Source organism: Cinclus cinclus, chromosome 3 (assembly GCF_963662255.1).
Source record: "Cinclus cinclus chromosome 3, bCinCin1.1, whole genome shotgun sequence".
Taxonomy (NCBI): Eukaryota; Metazoa; Chordata; class Aves; order Passeriformes; family Cinclidae; genus Cinclus; species Cinclus cinclus.
In genome coordinates this window covers 97,433,824-97,454,274 of record NC_085048.1, presented here as the reverse complement: position 1 = coordinate 97,454,274, position 20,451 = coordinate 97,433,824, and the positions used below count along the sequence as shown (strand labels likewise).

At 45.7% G+C, this 20,451-nt stretch overlaps 1 protein-coding gene across 1 annotated transcript; it reads left to right on the top strand.

Moving 5' to 3' along the window:
- Positions 1 to 980: 980 nt before the first annotated feature.
- Positions 981 to 19,815, top strand: KCNK12 (potassium two pore domain channel subfamily K member 12). The gene is made up of 2 exons (XM_062489365.1): positions 981 to 1,332; positions 18,920 to 19,815. The coding sequence occupies exons 1-2, from the start codon at positions 981 to 983 to the stop codon at positions 19,813 to 19,815; spliced, it is 1,248 nt and encodes a 415-aa protein (XP_062345349.1).
- Positions 19,816 to 20,451: the final 636 nt, after the last annotated feature.

Genomic DNA, 20,451 nt, shown 5'->3' with positions numbered 1-20,451 from the left:
CAACATAACAGATAAGAGAAGCTAGCTACAATGTTTGTTCCAAGGCAAACAGTAAAGAGAGAATCCAACATCTTAGGCGGGGGGGGGGGGGGGGAAGGGGGGGGGAAATCACCTTTCAGACACTAGCTAAGATTAAATGGGCATTTGGCACCGAATCCAAAATGTGTCATTTTCTTGGGTCCAACTCTGTGGAGTCAGATCAGAAACAACGATTCGCGCATCGAGAAATGTCTGAAATTAAGTAATTAGCGCTCCACCGACCACCGCCGAGTCCCTCAAAAACACCCTGGTAGCACGGGGCGTAGAGGAAAGCTTTTGAAGCCAAACCAGCCCCGGCGCATCCCACACATGGCGAGGGACCAGCGCGCCCGCCGCATCCCCCCTGTCCGGCCGGTACCGCCACGGGAGCGGAGAAGCGGGGAGCGGCGGGCAGGGCAGGGCAGGGCAGGGCGGCCCCGTCCCGCCCCATCCCTCCCCCGGGCCGGCTCCCGGGGGCGCGGCAGCGGCTGCTTCAGCGGCCCGGCCCGGGCGGGCGGCGGCAGCGGGGCTGCGGGAGCGTCCCCGCCGGGGATGCGGCTCCCCGGGGGACGCGCCGCACGCTCCCGCCCTCCGCCCGCCGTCGACCGGGCGCCGCGCGGAGCCTCCGCCTCCGCCTCCCCGCGGCGTCTCCCCCGCGGCGGGGCCGCCGCCGCCGCCGCCGCCCCGCATGGCCAGAGCGAGCCGGCCGGTGCGCGCCGCCGAGCCCGCGCCGCAGCAGCCCGAGGCCCCGGGGCCGAGGGCGGGCGGGCGAGGCCAACGGCCCCGGGGCGCCGCCGTCGCCAGCCGGGCGGGCAGCCCCGCCGGGGGATGACTCAGAGCCGCGGCCCCTGCAGCGAAGCCGCCGCCGCCGCCGCACCGGGCTCCGCGCGGCGCCGCCCCATGCCCGCGCGCCCCGCCGGGGGCCGCCCGCCGCCCGCCGCGCCCGCCGCGCCCCGCACCGGATGATGCCCCCGCGGGGGGCGGTGGGCTCCTGCCGCCGGCGGCGCCTGGCGCCCCTCAACGAGGACAACGGGCGGTTCCTGCTGCTGGCCGCCCTCATCGCGGCGTACCTGAGCGCCGGCGCCACCGTCTTCTCGGCCCTCGAGAGCCCGTCGGAGGCGGCGGCGCAGCTCCGCTGGAACCGGACCCTCCACAACTTCAGCCGCATCTTCAACATCAGCCTGCCGGAGCTGCGCGCCTTCCTGCGGAGCTACGAGGCGGCCATGGCCGCGGGCATCCGCGTCGATGCCCTGCGGCCCCGCTGGGACTTCCCCGGCGCCTTCTACTTCGTGGGCACCGTCGTCTCCACCATAGGTGAGCGCCGCCCCGACGGCCCCGCGGCGCAGACCCGCCCGTCCGGGGGATGCCGCGGCCCCGGCCCCGTCGTTATAGCGACCAAAGTTTGGGGAGAGGCGCCGCCGCGTTGCTGTGGCAACCGGGGCTTCGCAGCGACTCCGGGTCCCTCTGTCCCCGCTGACCTCCCGTCCGGGCGTCGCGGTCCCGCCGCCCCCCCCCTGCCCCCCCCCCCCCGTCGCTCCGCGCACGGAGCCGGGGACCGGCGCTGCTCCCGGCCCGCAGCGCTCCGGCGGGTTGACGGGAGCGCCGGCCGTCGCGGCTGCGGCAGCCCCGTCCCTCCCCGGCAAACTTCTGCTGCCGGCGGCTGGGCTGCTTCGTTCTGCCGGCCCGAAGGAGCGAACGGGACCGGCGGCCGCCCGTGTAGCGCTGCCTGCGCCGGGATGCGCCCGCCGGGCGAATGGCTCGGTGCTGGGAGAGGCGGCGCGGGGGCCGGCAGTAGCGGGCAGATGGAGATGCTGAGCGAGAGCCAGGCTTTCGCCGTGCCTGGCCGCTCAGCTTGGTACCGGCTTTAACTGCTGGCAAACTTCGGGTGTGTATGTGTTTAAAGACTCGGGGCACACCAAGCCGTGTGTCTTCCAGCTGTAGCACGATGCAGTGTTCTCAGTGTATCGCTGCAGCCGGCCGCAGTTTTTCACATCCCATCGGTGTTCAGGAAAGAGCAGCACTTTGTAAAGCCAATTATGAGTTTTCGTGGGAGGATTTTTTTTTTTTTAAACTCTGTGGCCATCTACTAGTTTTGGGCTGTTGCTTGAGAAACTCTGTCCCTGAGCACAAAATCTTAGCGGTCTTAGCTCTGCCAGTTTTTAAGTTTTGTTAGAAGCCAGATGTCTTCTGAGCATAAATGTCGTGTTTTCCCTCTGTTGTAGAGGAAGAAACTTACAGGTCATAATTGCGTTTACATTCATTAGGTATGGAAAACGTTTTATCGATAGTGACTAATCCATATAATGGTGTCGTGATGGTGAGTATAGCGGTGTTATTAGGTATTGTTACTTTTTGCATTGAAAAAAATCCAGTTAACTTGCTTTGCAATTGCATTTGGTAGCCCAGTCATTAAAACAGTTTTAATTAAGCTTTCTTCATCATAGGAATGTGTATTTAAAAGAGATCATTTGACTGACCAGAATGAAGGAACAAAAAAGCCAATGTTTTAACAAACCCATTTTTTCATTACACCTGCTGTGGGAAACAGAAATCTTCAGGTGATGTGTGAACACACTGCTTCCCTGCCAACTCTGGCTTCTCCTCTCTGTGGTTATTGAAATGTGAAATGTTTCCTCTTACTTTGCATTTCCACCTCCTCTTCATTGCCCCATCTGCAGTCATTTGTACCCGGGCAGAGGAGCTGAGGAACTCAGCAGGGGTTTTTCCCCATCTTGACAGGTGTAAATGGCAGAACCAAGAGTTGTGCATCTCATATTCCTGTAGCACCAACTGAGGGCAGTGCTCTCTCCTTAGAGTCAGTAATGTCACATCTCACATGCGAGGTGGAGGCTGACAACTGGGTTTTTTTGATGTGCAACAAAGGCTGGATTCTGACAAATGTTCCCCAAGTCGTACCTTCTCTTGGAATGCCACCTGCCAGTGCATACTCCTGGGTTACTTACGGTACTTGGGGTGGGTTCAGAGAGCCGTAGAGCAGGGCTTTGCTCTGAGTGAGGAGATGCAGCAGAAGGTGGCTGGAAGTGAGGCCAGGTTGTGCCTGTGGGCACAGTGAAGGCTGTGGCAGATCTGCCATGCTGGGGGTACCAGACTGCACAGGAGCAGTGTCTGCTGGAGCACCAGCATCCCGAGGCTGCTGCGCTCCATCCTAGCATGGCTTTTACCAGCCACGTGTCCAGCTCCTGCAGATGAAGAGGAGCTTGCTGCCCCCACCTCAGTGCTTCTCTTCATGTGCCTCTCAAGCTGCTGCATCTTGTAGAGGCAAAGCCCACAGTGCACTCAGCTGCAGCAGGGTTTCTTCCACCACACAGTTGTATTGGGTTATTTTTGGCAGTTCCGCCCAGCAAAAGCAAAAAACCCCAATGAATTAACTGGTTGTTCCACTAAAACACGACGCTGTGCTCTTAGTCAAACCTGAACAAATCTGTCTGGCTTGTGGTCCCAGCATGGGAGAAACCAAATGGCAGGGCAGCGAGATGTCACCTGGGTGAGCAGCTCCAAAGCCATTCTTTCGAGGTCCGTGTTTTTCTCTCCCAGCCAGTTCATTTATGTACCTACCCACCTGGGTTACCTTTGATTCCTCTATCAGCTCACACACCACATTATCCTGGCTCTGAGCAATTTGATTTGCTTTTGTGTCATGCTTAATTGACAAGAATGCTGTTTTTACCCACCCTTGCCAAGAACTACCAGACGTGCAGAGTCAAAACAGCTTGCCTTCCTCAACGGATTCATCAGCTACATGTGTCAAAGCAACTTTATTACTCCAGCTCAACACACCAGTATCCTACTGAGGTGGTGGAAAGCTCCCTTATTCACTGCCTAACGAACAGCAACTGTCCTCAGTGTCTCTCAAGGGTAAATCACCCACAGGTTATTCAGCTTCTCATCTGTAGATGATTCCAACTTGCAGGAATCTCTCTATGTCTTTTCAAGCCCTCGCTCTGTTCTCAACGGTTTTAATAAAACTACTAAATCTTTCACATCTAGGCATTGAAATACAGTCATCCAGGGACAGGGCTGCAAGTTCTCCTGGAGTTTGTGTAAGAGGAGCTGAGAAAGACTCCAGTTCTTCTTCCTTCTGTGAACACAAGGGTTAGGAATAGCCAGGCTGGGAGAGAACTGTTCTATCCGTGCTCCTTGAGCAGGACCTTTGCAGAGCCAAGCAGCTTCCATCTCTTAGGTGCCTCCTTGGCTGCAGCTCTGCGCTTCCCTGATTCTTCAGGGACTTAATCAAACAGTCTGGGTGAGAAACATATTTAATGGAGTCTTTAGGAAGTGAGAGTTGAAATTCCAATTTTAAAGCATTTTCCTGAATAGCCAACAAAGTGTGTGTCTTACAGTCCATAAAACACCCTCTTGATAGCACTCTGGGCCTTCAGTTTTTATTACTGTATTGTTTGTGCTTGAATAATGAAATGTTGAGTCTGTTTTCATGAGACACATCTGGATTTTCAGAGCTATGTAAGAAAATCATTTGGTCTAATTTCTAATTGCTTGCTGTCAGACTACACCATCTATTCAGTCATCATTTTGCACTCCAAAAGGTACTGGGTTTCAAGGCTACTATTATTATTATTATTATTATTATTATTTCTTTAAGGAGCAGCTAGCTGAAATTTATTCTTGGTTCTTTGGTGTAACTGTAGACTGTGGTTTTCAGTTGAGTTTTTACCTTCCCTCCCCAGATGCAAACCACCTGTAGTACTCAGCACTTTGTTAAAGGCTGAAAGCAAAGGTATAACTCAGACCAGATTTCTTCCTGGTAAAAGGAAGATGTTACAGATGCAAGTCCTAGTTTTCCCCGTATTCTGGTAGCAGTGACTTATTCTGCCTAGCACACCAGGCAACTCTGGAATGCCTGAAGATCTGGATTTCTGACTCAGTCTATGAGTCTAGACTTTGAACCCAGATTTTTTTTCTATCTTATGTGTTAGAATAAACCTTTACTAAACAGGTGCCTGTATAGTAGAACATTTTTAAACATAGACCCATTAAAATTGGTTTCTAAGCTTCTTATTTGTAAGTACATGTTTCAAAAATCAGGTGATAGAAGACACTGGAAATCTATACCAGGCATTAAAAATGAGGTCAAGTGAAGTACTCTGACATATAAAAGTGATTTTTCGACAAAATGGTCTTTCTTTTATAGCACCTTCACTGTGGGCAGATGATTTTGGGATGGAACGTGTCTGGGTTATGTGCGCTTGAGAAGTGCCCCTGGGAAGAAGAGATGCAGGAATCTTCTCTCTGTATAGCTGTGCAGAGGTTACAGGTGTTGAGGACACAGTGTGTAGGAGTGAGCAGGACTGTTCGTACTTGCCTTATCCCTGAAGTATCCTGTTAAATGACTCAATATTCCTGTGGACTGACAACTCCACCCAAAGGGATGAGGCATGCTCTGCTCTTAAGTAAGAGACACAGCATTCTGTGTTTTCTGCTATCTCACTGGCTTTGGCAGCTGTTCTCTCCTTCCTTAGGATGTCAGCTAGGTTAGACCTTCTCTCTGGGTCCTCTGTAGGGACCTAGCATATGCAGCAGCATTTCTGTTTGTGTTCCACAACCTAAGCACCATAACCACTCACTTCTAAAATATCCTCTGGCTCTGTATCATAGTCTTGTGAGAATATCTGTCAGTCCAGATGTTCTGGGGGTGATAATTAAATGGAAGTGATGTGCAAAGCACATTTGGACAGCTCAGTAAGCAGAGGTTGGACTGTGCTGCCAGGAGCCAGGGGGTGAGCCTGTGAGAGCAGGCACTACAGAGGATAACTTGGGAAGAAATCCCACAAATAACCAAGATGGTCTGAAGGTTTAAGGGGTACATATATTTGTCCCATCTTCTTCATGGTTGTATTCCAGGATGTGAATCAGGGCTGCAGCCACAGGAGGTTCTGGCTCTCTGCTCTCCCCAAATGCAGCCTTGCTGTCTATAGGGCCAACCCACCCAAAACACAACAGCCAAGCCAGGGTGTGCACCTGATAAGCAGCAGTGTTACCTCCCCAGGGCTCTGCAGTTCTCTGGGGCTTGTACAAGCAGCTTTTGCAGAGGTTTCAGGTTAGGGGGAGTTGCCTCCAGAGCTGATCTTCTTAAAGTTAAGGAATAATCAAACAAAAGCAAATGAGAAAGCAGCTGGAAGAGCCAGCAGTGTTATTAAGCTGCAGTGTCAGGTTATTTGTCTTTGCCATCCTATACACAGTCTACAGGCAGAATGAGAGTGTGTTTCAAGCAGATCTGATTCCTTTGGTGCATGTCATATTTTGATCAATTTGCTGGTGAATTTCTGAGAGTTATTTTCTCACTTGGGTAATCTCTATAAAGAACAGAGAGCAAGAGGCTCAGAGAGCAGCAGGTCAATGGTCAGCATATTTCTGTGGAGAATTCTGATCCTACACTGATTTTCCTCAAATGTAGAACTGTCACCATAGCAATGTTTTCTGCTTGCCATAGCTGCATGGGAGTATTAACTTCTTTGGGTACCACTGATAGGAATTTCCTAAGTGTGTGTGGGCATAGGTTGGGTGCTCTGAGCAGAAAAGTAATCTAAATCACAGCTTGCTTTCTTGTAGTTGAGAGCAACAATACAAACCTTTACTTGGAATACATCCACGCAGGTGACTTGATGAGTCCCCACTGAAGGGTCACTATTAAAACATTTTGATGCTAAATTTGTTGGGATTTTATTCTAGCAGGCAAGATGGAGGAACCCAAATACTTGAAATAAAACTCTTTCTTAATTAAAAAAGAAATTGTAAAAAATATTATTTTAATTTCAGTGCTTCTTAGGGTTTGCCTGCCCCTGTAGGTTTATGCCAGCCACAGAAAATTAAACTTTCACTGTGCTTTGGTCATCTAAACTGAATGATTTCTACAGAGCATTTCAGTTCAGACTAGTTAATCTAAGCATTTCAGGTGTTTCTTTAACATTAAACCCTAGCTAAACATGTCAAAACATTATCAGTAACTGATGGAGAATTCAAGGACAAAGACATTTCACTTCTTTTTGCTGCGGGTGTGGAGTTTGAGGTGCTCAGCTGGAGCACTGAAATGTGACGTCTCCAAATTAAATGTCAAGCACCACAGCTTTATAGAGCAGTCATCCAAAAACCAAATTTTGCCCAGCATTACATGAGATAGTCCAGCATCTCAGAAGTTAGTGGAGATTTTATACTGACTTACGAGGTGCTGGTTCGGGTTCGAACCAAAGACTAGCTGGAGTTTGTAATCATGGATTCTCCATTTTTGCGGCTTTCAGGGTGCCTCTAGCTCAGGTCATTGAAGGAGCAATGTCTTCTTAGTGAGCATGTACCTCCTGCTTAGCAGAACATTCCATTTGGTCTTCAGTGACAGTCCTGCAAATACCTCTATTTTTAGTTCTCTGAGCATTTAAAGAGCTTGTAGATGTGATTGCAAACTAGACACTGGTGTGCCAAAGCACCCCTTTGACAGCTCTCCATCGACGTGTGGCTCCAGCCAGTCCATCCCTATTGCCAAGCAACCTCCCTGTAAACCAGCTATCATGCCTGTGGTGGCTGCCCAGGATCATAATTACTGGGTTTATCAGCTGCCCTGTTTGCTGCGAGCTCATAAAGCCAAATCCTGCTTGAAACTCTATGGCCTGTGTTCCCGTGAATCCCTGCCAGTCCCTGGAATCTTCCCTCCACTTTGTTCTCCTGGGGATATTCCCCTTTCCTTCTCATAAGGCTTATCTACTGCTGCCTGCTCACCTGCCTTTCCCAACCTGAACTTCTCCAGCTTCTTCTGCCTTCCCAATTACTATGCCCTTCTCTACTAGTGACTTGTTTGCTTGAGTAACTCTCAAATATTTGTTTGATATCTTTACAGTCTTTCTTGTTAAGAACTACCAAAGAAGTCAGAAGTAAAGCTTTACGGTTTCTCTCTGTTCCTCATCACGCTCATCCCCTTTCCCTAGTGTTAATCCTGCTATTGACCTTCATTTCTTTTCCAGTTTGTTTCTTCCTTTTCTGATTGTCTTCAGTTTGACACGGATCATATGCACGTCATCGTTTTTTCTCACTTGTACCACAGGGTCATCTTTTCCAGCATACTGTCTTGTTTTTTATGCAAGCTTTAATTGCTCTTCATTGTGGAGAGAAGAAGAGAACAATTACAGGGTAGTTCTGTTGACAATTGACTTCATGTAACATTACCTACTGCTGGCGGTGTGCTGGAAAATACAATGTAATTTCTTTATTTTAATGAATGTAAGATTACCTTATCTTTGAAGCTCTTAAGACAAAGAGAATTTTGCCTCTTGCCATTGTAGCATCAGGGTGAGAGCAACAGAAAAACTGCTTGGAGCATTTAATATGCAATTTTTAGACTGAAACAGCTTGATATTATTGAAAACATAGCCTTTGGCCATGATCTGAATAAGCCTTGCTTACCTATATCAAAAGAGACAGTTTTTGTAGTGTGTCAGCACCAAGTGCATATCTGAAGACATTTTGGGAAAAGATGTTTAAGGACAAAAATTAGGGTTCGTGCTGGTGAACATTTGAATTGTTAAAGTCCTCCAGAGCACAATAAATGTTTGAAGTGATAATAAAAACCTTTTACAAATAGAAACACTCTATTATAATCCAAGGGGCAATTTCATAGCAATCCAGACAAATAAAATACCTCCTCAGTAGCCTGCTTCTGCTGAAGGCAATAGCAGACCAGTCTGCAGAGCCTTAGGAAATCCTGCCATAGGTACTTTATTGGCACACCAGGTTTGTAAAACAAATGCAGTTATTATTGCCATGTAAAATACATCCTCCTGAGCTCAGTGGGTCTGCTGATAGCACTGGCTGGTACACCTAGACATGAGAAGGTTTCAGTGCAATCTTTCTTGAATCAAATGAGAAGTAGAATGAAAATTAAATCTTACTGCATTAAACAAGGCAAAGCATTAGCAGCCTTTACAAGTAATTAAAGCTTTGGAGTGGAATAAGGTAAGAAATTGAATGGTTTGGTGTTAACATATGGGATTACTTACTGTGGGTGAGACAGTGCTATTGCTTGTGTTTAAAAATCCATAGTAGGTGCATGAGAGAAGCAGTAATGCCTTGAAAACAGTTGTAGCCCCGCAACAAGTCCTCACTGGATTTTAACCTTTCCGAGCTTGTTCCACTGCAGCTTCTTCCCTTCAGAAATGATTGGCCAAATGTTTCCCAGTCGTTCTCAAGTCTTACACAGGCACATTTAATCATGGCAGAAACTGCAGCTAGAAGAACTTTGCCCATGTGAGAGTTGAGTGAAGTACTAATTCAGTAAATTTCAGTTAAAGGCAGCTAAAATGCCTTTGGTTATTCATCACTGTATGTTCTGTCATCTTGTTGCTCAGCCTGAGCTCTGTGCAATCAATATATTTCTCTCCTGAGGTCAAACAAAAAACACGGTGCCACTCATGCTCAATGTGCATGCAGTCAGGTCTGCTTTATGCCTGATGGAAATAGGAGGGAGTGACGGCTCTTGAATCCAAGTTGTGGGTTTCATGAGAGAGGCAGAAGCAAGCTGCTTGATATGATGATTTGTTCGTTCACAAAAAGTAGTACTGGCAGAGCTGCAAGACCAGGGAAATCTCAGATAAATGCAAAAGCTCAAAATTGTCTTGGTAATGTGGCAGAGTTGTTCAGTATCATTAAATTTAAAAATAGTCGGGGGAAATGCATACTAAGGAAGGAAGTTAAATGAAGAAATAGAAAATGGGAAATAACTGGTTAGTCAGCAGTCCTGTAACCCTCTGTTTCTGTTACAGTAACTTAAAATCAGGTCTTTGTGCTTTCATGAATGAATTGGAAGAGCTGCCTGAGCAAAAAGATACTTGAGAATTTGCTTCTTTGCTATTAGCTGAAACTTCTTAAAATAAGGGACCCATGAAGGTGTATTTAAACCATTAAGAAGCCCCAGTAGGTTTATCAGAGTTTTTCTCATTAAATTGTAACTGTAGAAGTTTGTACAGAGATTTGGAAAAAAAAAAAAAGGCTTAACAGTGGAAAGGATGTTTTCATATTTAGGGCCTTTTTATCCCTTGGGTACATCTTTATAGGCAAACTCTTTGTAAAGCAGAATAGCTGAGACAACTATCAAGAAACAGATGTTCTCTGAACATCTACCTACACAAACACCAGTGGCAGAAGAAAAATATGCCACAAGTCTGTTATTTAATCCAGTCAAAAGAGAAGCCAAAAGTATAGCCATTGAACAGCCTTTCCCATCTCTAAGGCTCAGAAAGCCCATGAGTGACATCTTCTTTTATCAGACTTCCTGTGTGGGGAAATATGACATAGACCCAAGATCACCTATGAAATTTAGATAATGCTGTTTCTTAGCCTGAAAGGAGAAGTATTGTGGGATGTACTGGCACTGAAGTGACTGTGCATGTGCAAGTGTTCTTTGGAAGCCAGTAATATCTCAAGAATGTAACAGAATTTGGATGCCATTATTCTTTTTCACGTGGAGTTCAGAAAAAAAAATGGCTCAACCTTGGGTGTACATAGACATCTGAAATGCAGCTGCAAGTTTCAGTAAACAGCAAAACCATGTGTGGATGGTTTGCAATGACTGGGCATAAGCTTTTTTCTTTTAGGGTGTTGCTTAGATACATGATTATTCACACACACAAAAAAAAAAACATTTTCCAAGAAATATAGGGAAATAAAAATGGAAGCAGCTTTAAAGGATGAAAAATTATGTTTGCAACAGAAATCTACTTTTGAAACAGCGTTCACCTAGAATCATCAGCTGTGTGAGGACTGTAGGAAGGCCAGAGGAGGTGGCAGTGTACAGGTTCAGATATTGGACACATCTTAAGAGCGAGAAGGAATTGGTGATTCTTGGGGTCCATGAACTCTACTGTCATCTATATCCGTGGTTACTCAGACACACTTCATATATTTCTTGGTTATCATGCTTTTGTTTTCTGTGTAGCTGTAAAAACAGCTACTCTAAATGGAGGGGTGTTTGGTCTGTGTGGTGGTTTTTCAGGAACCCCTGTGTTTTAGGTGATATTGGGCAGTGCAGTAAGCCAAGGCGGATGCTTCTTCACACAGCCTGGATTTTGAGCAGGGCTTTGATACCCCCCTGACAGCTGTTAGTGCTGGAGTGTGAAGACCCTAAGCCTGTAGTGCAAAGGGGAGGTTTTTGCATGGTAATACAACCTCGTTAAACAACTGTGGAGCGTTTGGGATATTTCCATTATTCCAATATTTCCATTATTAACACCACCACCATTTCAGAGCAGATTGTAGCAGAATAGTTTTGGGGAGGGGGAGGGGAAGGGGGAGGGGGAGGGGAGAGGAGAGGAGAGGAGAGGAGAGGAGAGGAGAGGAGAGGAGAGGAGAGGAGAGGAGAGGAGAGGAGAGGAGAGGAGAGGAGAGGAGAGGAGAGGAGAGGAGAGGAGAGGAGAGGAGAGGAGAGGAGAGGAGAGGAGAGGAGAGGAGAGGAGAGGAGAGGAGAGGAGAGGAGAGGAGAGGAGAGGAGAGGAGAGGAGAGGAGAGGAGAGGAGAGGAGAGGAAGAAAAAGAAAAGAAAAGAAAAGAAAAGAAAAGAAAAGAAAAGAAAAGAAAAGAAAAGAAAAGAAAAGAAGAAAAGAAAAGAAAAGAAGCAGGACCCTGCAATCATAAGGTGTGGAGACAGCCACAGGAAGCAGCCCTTGGCTAGTTTAGATCAATATACAAGGAGAGAGACTGCCACCAAAAGAAAGAACATTCTGCTCTCATCTCCTTTTCCTGGAAGTCCTCATTTGTGAGGTGGTTTAGGACTAATTTAGGCAACACTAACCAATATTCTTTCTCTTTTAACAAGCCATGGAGTGCTTTGCCAAGGGGCAGGATAACTGACAAGACAGGAGGGCATTTAGTAGCATTTTCCTGAAGATTTGTCCAAGAAAGGCAGCATAAAATGAAGAAAATAATTTGTCTTGATTTTTATGACTGTAAACCATAGACTAGCCCCAAGAGTTTAGCAGGCAAGAAGATTATATTATTTATAAGAACAATAAAACGTTAAGTATTGAAAGAAAGTTTATGAACAATATGTTAATAGAGAAGGGAGATTGTCATGCCAGAGGACACATCCATCCCTTTACAGTCAATTCAGCAAGAATATTGCCAGTTTGTAGGTCCTGAGTTTCTTGTTCTCTGTGTAGTTTGAATTTCTACTCCTGGTTTTCATCCTTCTTTGAGCTTTATTCTCTACCATCTCCTTTTAGGAGAGGGTCCCTCTCCCTCATTCATCCCATGTTCTGTTGCAGTGGGATTAGCCAGAAAACTGAACATAAGCTTGCCTAAGATTTTGAACCTCAAGCCTGTGACTGTCCCCATATATTCCCTCTTCAGGGGGGCCTGCTTAGCAAGACCTGGGGCCAGAGCTGCTGCTCAGCTGGCAGCGCTGATGGCTTGGCACAAGTCAGTCCCCATTTGCTGTACAAGGTGTATAAAGAGCAGCTGGCCCCAGCCAGGGAACCATAAAACTGATTTAGAGACACTTCTGCTTCTCTCCTGGGTGGTTCTGTGCCAAAGCAACTTCAGCAGACCTCCTTCTGTATTTATTGGGTTTTGTCTTTAGGATAATGGCGTGTAGTGGTGAGCAAGGGTGGGCTTGTTTAGTTGGTCTTTGGTGTGCAGTTCTTCACAGGCTGTACACAGAAAGGGAAACATGCAGCAAAGCTGGGAAAACAAAGCTTGCCTATCTGTGCTGAGTGAAAAGAGCAAGAATACTGCTGCTGCTGGTGATGCTGAAGCCCCAGCGTTTATCTTTTTAAGGGCCACGTATCACTCAAACATACAAAAGTTAGGCCACTTGAGCTGATAAATGCGCTTGCTGAGTACCCACTAGAGACTGAAGATCTTTCTTGGAAAGCTCAACTTATAGGTGTCAGCTTAGAAAAACATACTTGGGAAACCTGCTGTGAGGAGGAGAAGTTAGACATTCACAAGCTGCCAGGTTTTGAGAAGATTATTCCTTCCCCGAGGTTTCTTTGGGGTCGCCCCCAGTGCCTTCATCAAGGCACAGTACCTCATCAAGGTGGTAACAGTTGAGGTTTCTGAGATGAAACCTTGCCCTTATTCCTCTCAGTCCAGCACATCCTTCACCCTAAATACATTACTCAGGCTGTATCACACATGACAACCTCTCCTTAGGTTGTGAGGTCCCCTCCTCAACCTCTTGACATTGCCAGGTATCAGCCCCATGTGGCAGCAGCTCTGCATGCAAGCACTCTTTGTTTGGGGTCACTCTTCACATTCCCATTTTCAGGGGATTTCATGAGACAGGTTTTCTTGCAGCTTCTTATCCCTCAGTTGGCTGCCTAGTCCTCTTTATGGCAGAAGTCCTTCATCACCATCTCCCTTAGAAAATTTCCTCTGCAGAGCATGTGAGTACTCCGTTCAATCCCAGCATCACAGCCACCAGCACCTCTGGTTACCACCACAGTGCTTTCCATCCCACCACTCTCTCCAAGGAGCCTCTTACCCATCATTCCCATGAGGCAGCCTCTCAGGACATCCTACTGGTCTCCAGGGATGCCTGTGGGAATTGCAGTCCCCTTACCTGTGTGCTGAAAGGACCAGGTGCCAGAGAAGCAGGAGAGTCCCAGCACCCCTGCCTTGATGGAGCTGTCCTGCTGCTTTCCAGCTCTGACACAAGATGCTCCTGCCCAACCCTCTTCCCTTTCCTCACCCAAGTCACAGCTGGCAATAGTTTTGGCTTCATCTTTGTCATTCAATTCTACAGAAAAACACTGTTCCCTCTTTTTATACCTTTCACATGCATCTGGTAACTTAAAGACTATTTATTATTTCACCTTTTGTTTGTGTAATGTACTTGTTACAGACTTAATCTTTTTTTCCCTTAAGGGAAGCTTGTCTTATTTTAGGCTTAAAATTCTTTTTAAACCCAACATACATGAAAGAGGAATGAGTATGTGGCCATGACCTTTTAGCCTGTGGTTTAAAGCATGGCCAGCAGAGAAATGCCAAGGGTGATTGATTTTGGTGTTTGCTGATGTAAGGCATCACAGCACTTTGGATAACCAATAATCTGATCACCATTGTGTATAAATAGAATAAAACAGGTACTGTAGAAAGCCTTTAATAATTGCCTGCAGGTCTTTGAAACTCCTTAAAGTTCAATTAATTCTCTCTTGGCTCTGTTCTGCCAGTATGGCTCCTTTTGAGTAGCAGTTGTCTCAAACACCTGACTAATGTTTCACAGGTGGAAATGAAACAAGGAGCACCAGCAGAGACATGGATGGTTTTTAACTGCATTCATTAGACTTATGATGGTGCTCTTTCTTGAATGAATGGATAGAGGGAATGACTATGGAAGTCAGTCCTTATTTGCATGGTCGCCCAGTATTTTCTCCATGGACTATCTGCCCCAGTACATGAGTCACCAAGGACTACAAGCTTGTGTATGATACAGGTTAGGTCAGCCCTAAAAACTGCAGTTGTATCTCATTTATTCAGAAATAGCAAGGGTCCAACTTAAAGGGCCTTAATTCACACGGTGCTGGACAGACCGCTGCTGTTCAGGAGGTGTTTGCAGATAGTAATCTAAATAAGATCAAATGAGATTTCACAGCAACTTTTATATTAAAGGCTTTGCAATAGAAAAGCTCTAAAAAAAATTTACTGTTTGAACCCAAAGGGGGGTATTTTAGTAAAGCAGGTTGAGAAAAATGTTAAAGGGAAAGCAAGTCTCATTTGTAGTCTGAAAATGCAGAGCTGGTTGGAAGAACTGACTTGTAGTATTCCCACTCCTTGGGTAAAAGCTCTGGATGCAGCAGTTTTCTCCGCTCCAAGCTGTGACCCTGTATCCAAGGCAACTGTTTCTGGATGTTAGGTGGTAAGGAGCTGGAGAATAAATGAGAGGCAGTTGTAAAATATACAGGTATGATTCTCAAGGGAAATAATGATGAAATGCTAACAGATGGGAAAGCCTGGAAGGAAGCACCAGAACCCAAACATGGGATTCAAACATAGGATGTTTGGGCATAGGGTATAGTATGGTTTATGTGTTAGTCAGTGAAGACCAACCAGGATTATTGGAGAGCTATGAAGTAAAGCAAGTGTGGAAAAGACAGGAAGCAGGAAAACATGAAAATCGGTAGCTTTGTTTCTCTGTCTGTGTTCTGTAACCCCCATAGCTTTTATGTTGCAAGAACTTCTTTCCCTCTGGAAGCAACATTCTGATTATAGTTGTTCCTGTTGTTGTTTATCTCTGAAGAACCATTTGTTTTAAAAGTTACTTTCAACCATTTTAGTTTCTTTTGATTTCCTTAAATATAAATACATGATGGTATAGAGCTGATGCTACTCTGATGATCTAAGTGCTGTTTCACTCTGGGATTTCAATTGATTGCTCCAGTGTGCTGACCTGCTGTGTGAGTGAAGTCTATGGCAGGACACCTGCATAGGAAGAACTGGGGTGGCTGAAAAAGGCAGGGACACATTATGCCCTTTCTTGTGTTGTTTTTTGTGGCTTTCTTGTGTTCAGTTCTTGAAGTGACCAAAACTTTACTGCATCTCTGGGTAAATACATCTTTACTGCAAAGATGTCACCCCCTTTAATCTCAAAATATAGTAAGACAAGGTAATTGTCGAAGTAATTTGACTGAGAGGAGAGCTCAGAAGTACTAAAGCTGCTATTCCTTTGTCTTCTGGCATCAGCCATCTCTTACTCATAAGAAAGTGGGTAAAAGAAAAGAAAGCAAGAGCAGCAGGAAGCATATGTCACAAGTTTGTCCATCTGTTCTACCTCTTGAATCCATCCCTAGCTTAAGTAATTTAAAACTCCAGATGAGCAGAATTGTAACCAGAAACCTGTTATTGCAAGTCAGGATGAGGGTCTCATTAAATGCCAGCACTTAACCTAACCATGAGAGGCTGCTGAAGAGAGTTTATATCAGCTCATCTCTACTGATTCTCTTTGGGAAGGAGAAATATCAACCAGCTGAAATTGATGCTGTCATGGAGCTTGTATCTGAAGTGGTGGGGCAGAATTGGCATGAGGGAGGTTCAGACATTGCATCTGAACCACACAAAGTCAACCCCAAGGCACCTGTAAAATATGTCTCAGGGCCATGAGAAACAAAGCGCTGTTGTGCTTTTTCCTTGCACTGTGTAGGAAGCTTAGGCAGTTCTGGATGAGTTTGCTTCATCCAGGCATCACAGTTTTCTTGTCCTAGGTCGAGGGCTGAGCTCAGAGATGAGGTACAGAACATATCGAGACTAACTCCTCGTGGTTGGGGTTACACCCAGGGACAAATAGCTGGCAGAGGAAGACCCTGCACGGAGAGCCCGTGACTGATCCCTCAGCCACCTGGTGACCTAAGGGATGTGTTTTAGTGGTGGCTTGGCAATGCTGGGGTAACAGTTGGACTCAATGGCTGTAAAGGTATTTTCCAACCTAAATGATTCAGTGTTTGCCTGGCCTCATTTTTTGCCTGCTTTATGTACTTCTTAGCATTCTTATCGCTGTGATGGGCCCTTTCACCTTGCCTAGCTACATAATGAATTTTGGTAGCGTTTTGCTTCAGAAAATTTTGATGAAACAAACAGCATCAAAAATACAAAACTTCACCACTTCTCTTGAAGGAACACCAGGAAATACTAAAAGGCTTCGGCGCATTTACAGCTTGATCCAAGCTGTCGCTATCTTTTTTTTTTTTCCTAATTAATAAGCGTGTCTAGCCATATGTGTGACAATAAACCCATTTATTTTGATGGTGGTGTTCACATGCTTGCTGTGAAGCACATGCTCAAGTGCTTTGCTGACAAGGCACAGGCGAACAGATGCCTTCTCCATAATGACTTGGCTGTGTATCCCTAGCTGGCAACCACAACAGGCTCCCCGGCTCCTTCTGAGGACCAGGCACTTTTGGATATTCATCATTAAATGAGAAGACTCCTGCTAGCAGCCAGCCCAATCCAGAGAGCAGCTCCACCCCACAGAGAAGATGGAATTTCACAGGGCCCATGGCAGGCTTTGTGAGGTCTGCTCAAAGGTGGTCTTGTTAATACTGCAAAATAGGGAGAAGGTGGGTCCAAAAAGCAAAATGTAATGACCTTTTTGGTAATATTTTCTGGTAATACTGTGCAAGTTTTTCACTGACTTTTGCACAAAATACTCTTTTTACAATGATGCTTTTGATCATAAAATCATAGAACGGTTTGGGTTGGAAGGGGCTTGCAAGGTCATATATTCATATGGGCAGGGACACCTTTCACTAGCTCAGGTTACTCAAATTATGAGGCATAGGCTGACTTGCTGGCACACAGCTGTTTCTGAGCCTGCCATATCTGTTGTGAAAATAGGACCACCTCTTCCCTCATGCATCTTCATGTCACTGAAAAGATACGTCTGAGTTTACTTGTCATGGGCATTTACATTCCTCTTATCAACCAATGGGAAATTCTCTGTCAACGAAGTAGGAAGGGATCACAAATAAACTATCCAGAAAATTTCAGCCATTGCAAAAAGAGATTTTAAGCAGCAATCTCAACTCATTATATATAGGCAATATTATCCTGTTGCTGTTTATAAAGGTGTGTCATGGTAATAAACTGGATTTAATTATTTTGTTATGCTCTGTAATGATTTCATTATGCTCTGTGCCTTTTCTTTACAAACTTCTGTTTATATAGGCTAGTGTTGATGTTGACCTCCTTGTATACATTACTTGCTTGGTATTTTGGTGGAACAATACAGCAATGAAACTTCAGAATGTGGATTTTTCACAAAACTTTATCTTAGATGTGGTTATTTATTCATGGGACATAAGCAGTCACCTCAGTCCTGTCAATATGTTTTTTGCCTGACCCACCAAATGTTTTTACGGGGAAGAATAGCAGAACAAAGTCAATACCTGCAGAACAGTTTCAGAAGAATCTTCTTGAGATAAGGTGTGAAATATATGTAATCTTTTTCATAAGATAACTGGTATCAGCAAATAACATGGAGTAAGCTTACTGTATTCATTTGCATGCAAATTTACATTCACTTTTGCTGTTATTTAACTGTCTGTTAGCTACAAGGCTTTACTGCTTACTTATAAAATTTTGTGTATGAGTAATGTTATAATAATATGTAATATTACAATAAGTAATTCATGTAAAGACGAGTTGAATTAATATTGTTGCTGGATCTTCACAGAGTTTGTATACTCTGATTTTTCTATTCAACTGTGCAGCAGTGTTTTTCCCTGCTGTAATTATCCATCTGCAAGTTGCCAGTGCCCTCAGTCTGCCAGGCAGCTCTGCGGCATCATGACTTTTCCTTCCCTCTGTGATGATACCAGGTGGGCTGGTCACAGCTGGGATTTGGAAAAGACTTTAAAGTGATGTTATTTTTAAAATAATATTTGATTATTTGGGACATGTTGGGGTTTTTCTTCCTATTATACAACCTGAAAACTTCCATCTTCTCAGTGGAAATGCTATAAATCAGATCCCTATAACAAAAATGTTACATGGGGTTACAGCTTGTGAACAGACAACTTAAACTTTCCGTCAGGATGTGATGGCTGACACATGTGGGAGCAGGAAAATGGCCTCTTTTCACCTTATCCCACTTTGGTTAGGTTTGAGCTCAGTGAGTCTTCCACCTGCATTTTGAGTGGGGTTGCTCTGTTAATACAGATGATAATCCTTTCACCTTGAAAGGATTTTTTCTTTTTTTGAGTTTTAGTTGTCTCCTTGAATTTTTGGTGCCTTCTTTGTTATCTACCAAAGTCAGTTTTGCGTTGGCCTAAGATGACTTAGAGATCGCACTCCTTATGTCCAGTGAGATGGGAGCCATGTAAAGGTACGTATATCCTGAGCTTACTCACAAAAACCTGTGTTATTAATGTTGCCCATTTATCTCCACACCGTAGGTTTTGGAATGACGACACCAGCAACAGTGGCTGGAAAATTATTCCTCATCGTTTATGGCCTTTTTGGGTGTGCTGGGACTATCCTCTTCTTCAACCTCTTCTTGGAGCGCATCATCTCCCTCCTGGCATTTATCATGAGGGCATGCTATGAGAGACAGCTGCAGAGAAGTGGTCTCCTACCTCCCAACTTCCGAAGGGGATCGGCTGTGTCTGGGGTGGGTAGCCTTGTGGGCTGGAAGCCATCCGTTTACCACGTGTTGCTGATCCTGGGAATTTTTGCTATTACCCTTTCCTGCTGCGCCTCCGCCATGTACACAGCAGTGGAAGGATGGAACTACGTTGACTCCTTGTATTACTGCTTTGTCACCTTCAGCACCATCGGCTTTGGAGATTTGGTAAGCAACCAAAAGGCTACGTACCAACATCAGGGATTATACAGATTCGGGAACTTCATGTTTATATTACTGGGGGTATGTTGCATATACTCCCTTTTTAATGTCATCTCAATCGTAATCAAACAAATTTTGAACTGGGTGTTGAAAAAATTCGAATGCAGATGCTGCCCAAAGTGCCATAAATCCAGTACCCGCCTCAGCCGTCGCAACGCCATCACCCCAGGAGCCCGCCTGCGCCGCCACAACGTCACCATGGACGCTGACGGACAGTACGACAGTGACACCGAGGGCAGGAGGCTCTCTGGAGAGATGATCTCCATGAGGGAGCTCACAGCCTCCAATAAAGTGTCCCTGGCCATTTTGCAGAAGCAGTTGTCTGAGACAGCCAACGGCTACCCGAGGAATGTCTGTATCAATACGAGACAGAATGGTTTCTCTGCAGGGGTTGGGGCTCTGGCCATCATGAACAACCGCTTGGCAGAAACAAGTGATTCTAGGTAGAGTTTTTGGAATTCCTTATGTTTCTTAAATGGAAATAAAGTGGAAGTTAGGGTGGAATTACCGCTGTAAGCTACTGGAAAGTTTTGCATTTCAGAGACAGCTTTGGTATTCGTTGGGTGTTCAGTGTTCTGCTTTCTGGGGGTTTTATAAGTTTTCTCTAATATGCAGTGAGATCTTTACCATTATGTTACAATTTTCCCCTAAGGCAGTTTTAAATGAGACTTCGATGTCTTTGATGCAGAATCTGGTGCAATTATAGAAGGATGATGTGAATAGTTAGGATGGTGTCAAAACCAGCATGTTCTTCGTCAGAATAGAGCCCGAACCTAAACTCTGTGTTAAAAGGCATAAAGTGGGCAGTTTGGGCTCCAGATTCAAACATGGGGTTGGTAAGTTTTGGCTAACCGGTATCTCACAGTTTGCTGAAGTCTGGATCTGGTCCTGAGCCTTGTACTCAATGCTCTTCAGCAATTCCTCATAGCAGGCCTCTATATGACATACACGTAGGTGACTGTGGTCGCACCAGCTTTAGGGTGACAGTGCTTCCCTTCAATAATCCCACTGACTTCTGTGGCAGAGGATGGAATGGGCTGAACTCCCCTCCTACAAATGATGGGGTTTAGCCAGGCTTGTCTG

Excerpts from the sequence above, each read along its gene's own strand:
- KCNK12 (XM_062489365.1), top strand. The coding sequence starts at position 981 with ATGATGCCCCCGCGGGGGGCGGTGGGCTCCTGCCGCCGGCGGCGCCTG. Across the intron at positions 1,333-18,919 it reads CACCGTCGTCTCCACCATAG|GTTTTGGAATGACGACACCA; the intron begins GTGAGCGCCGCC and ends TCCACACCGTAG.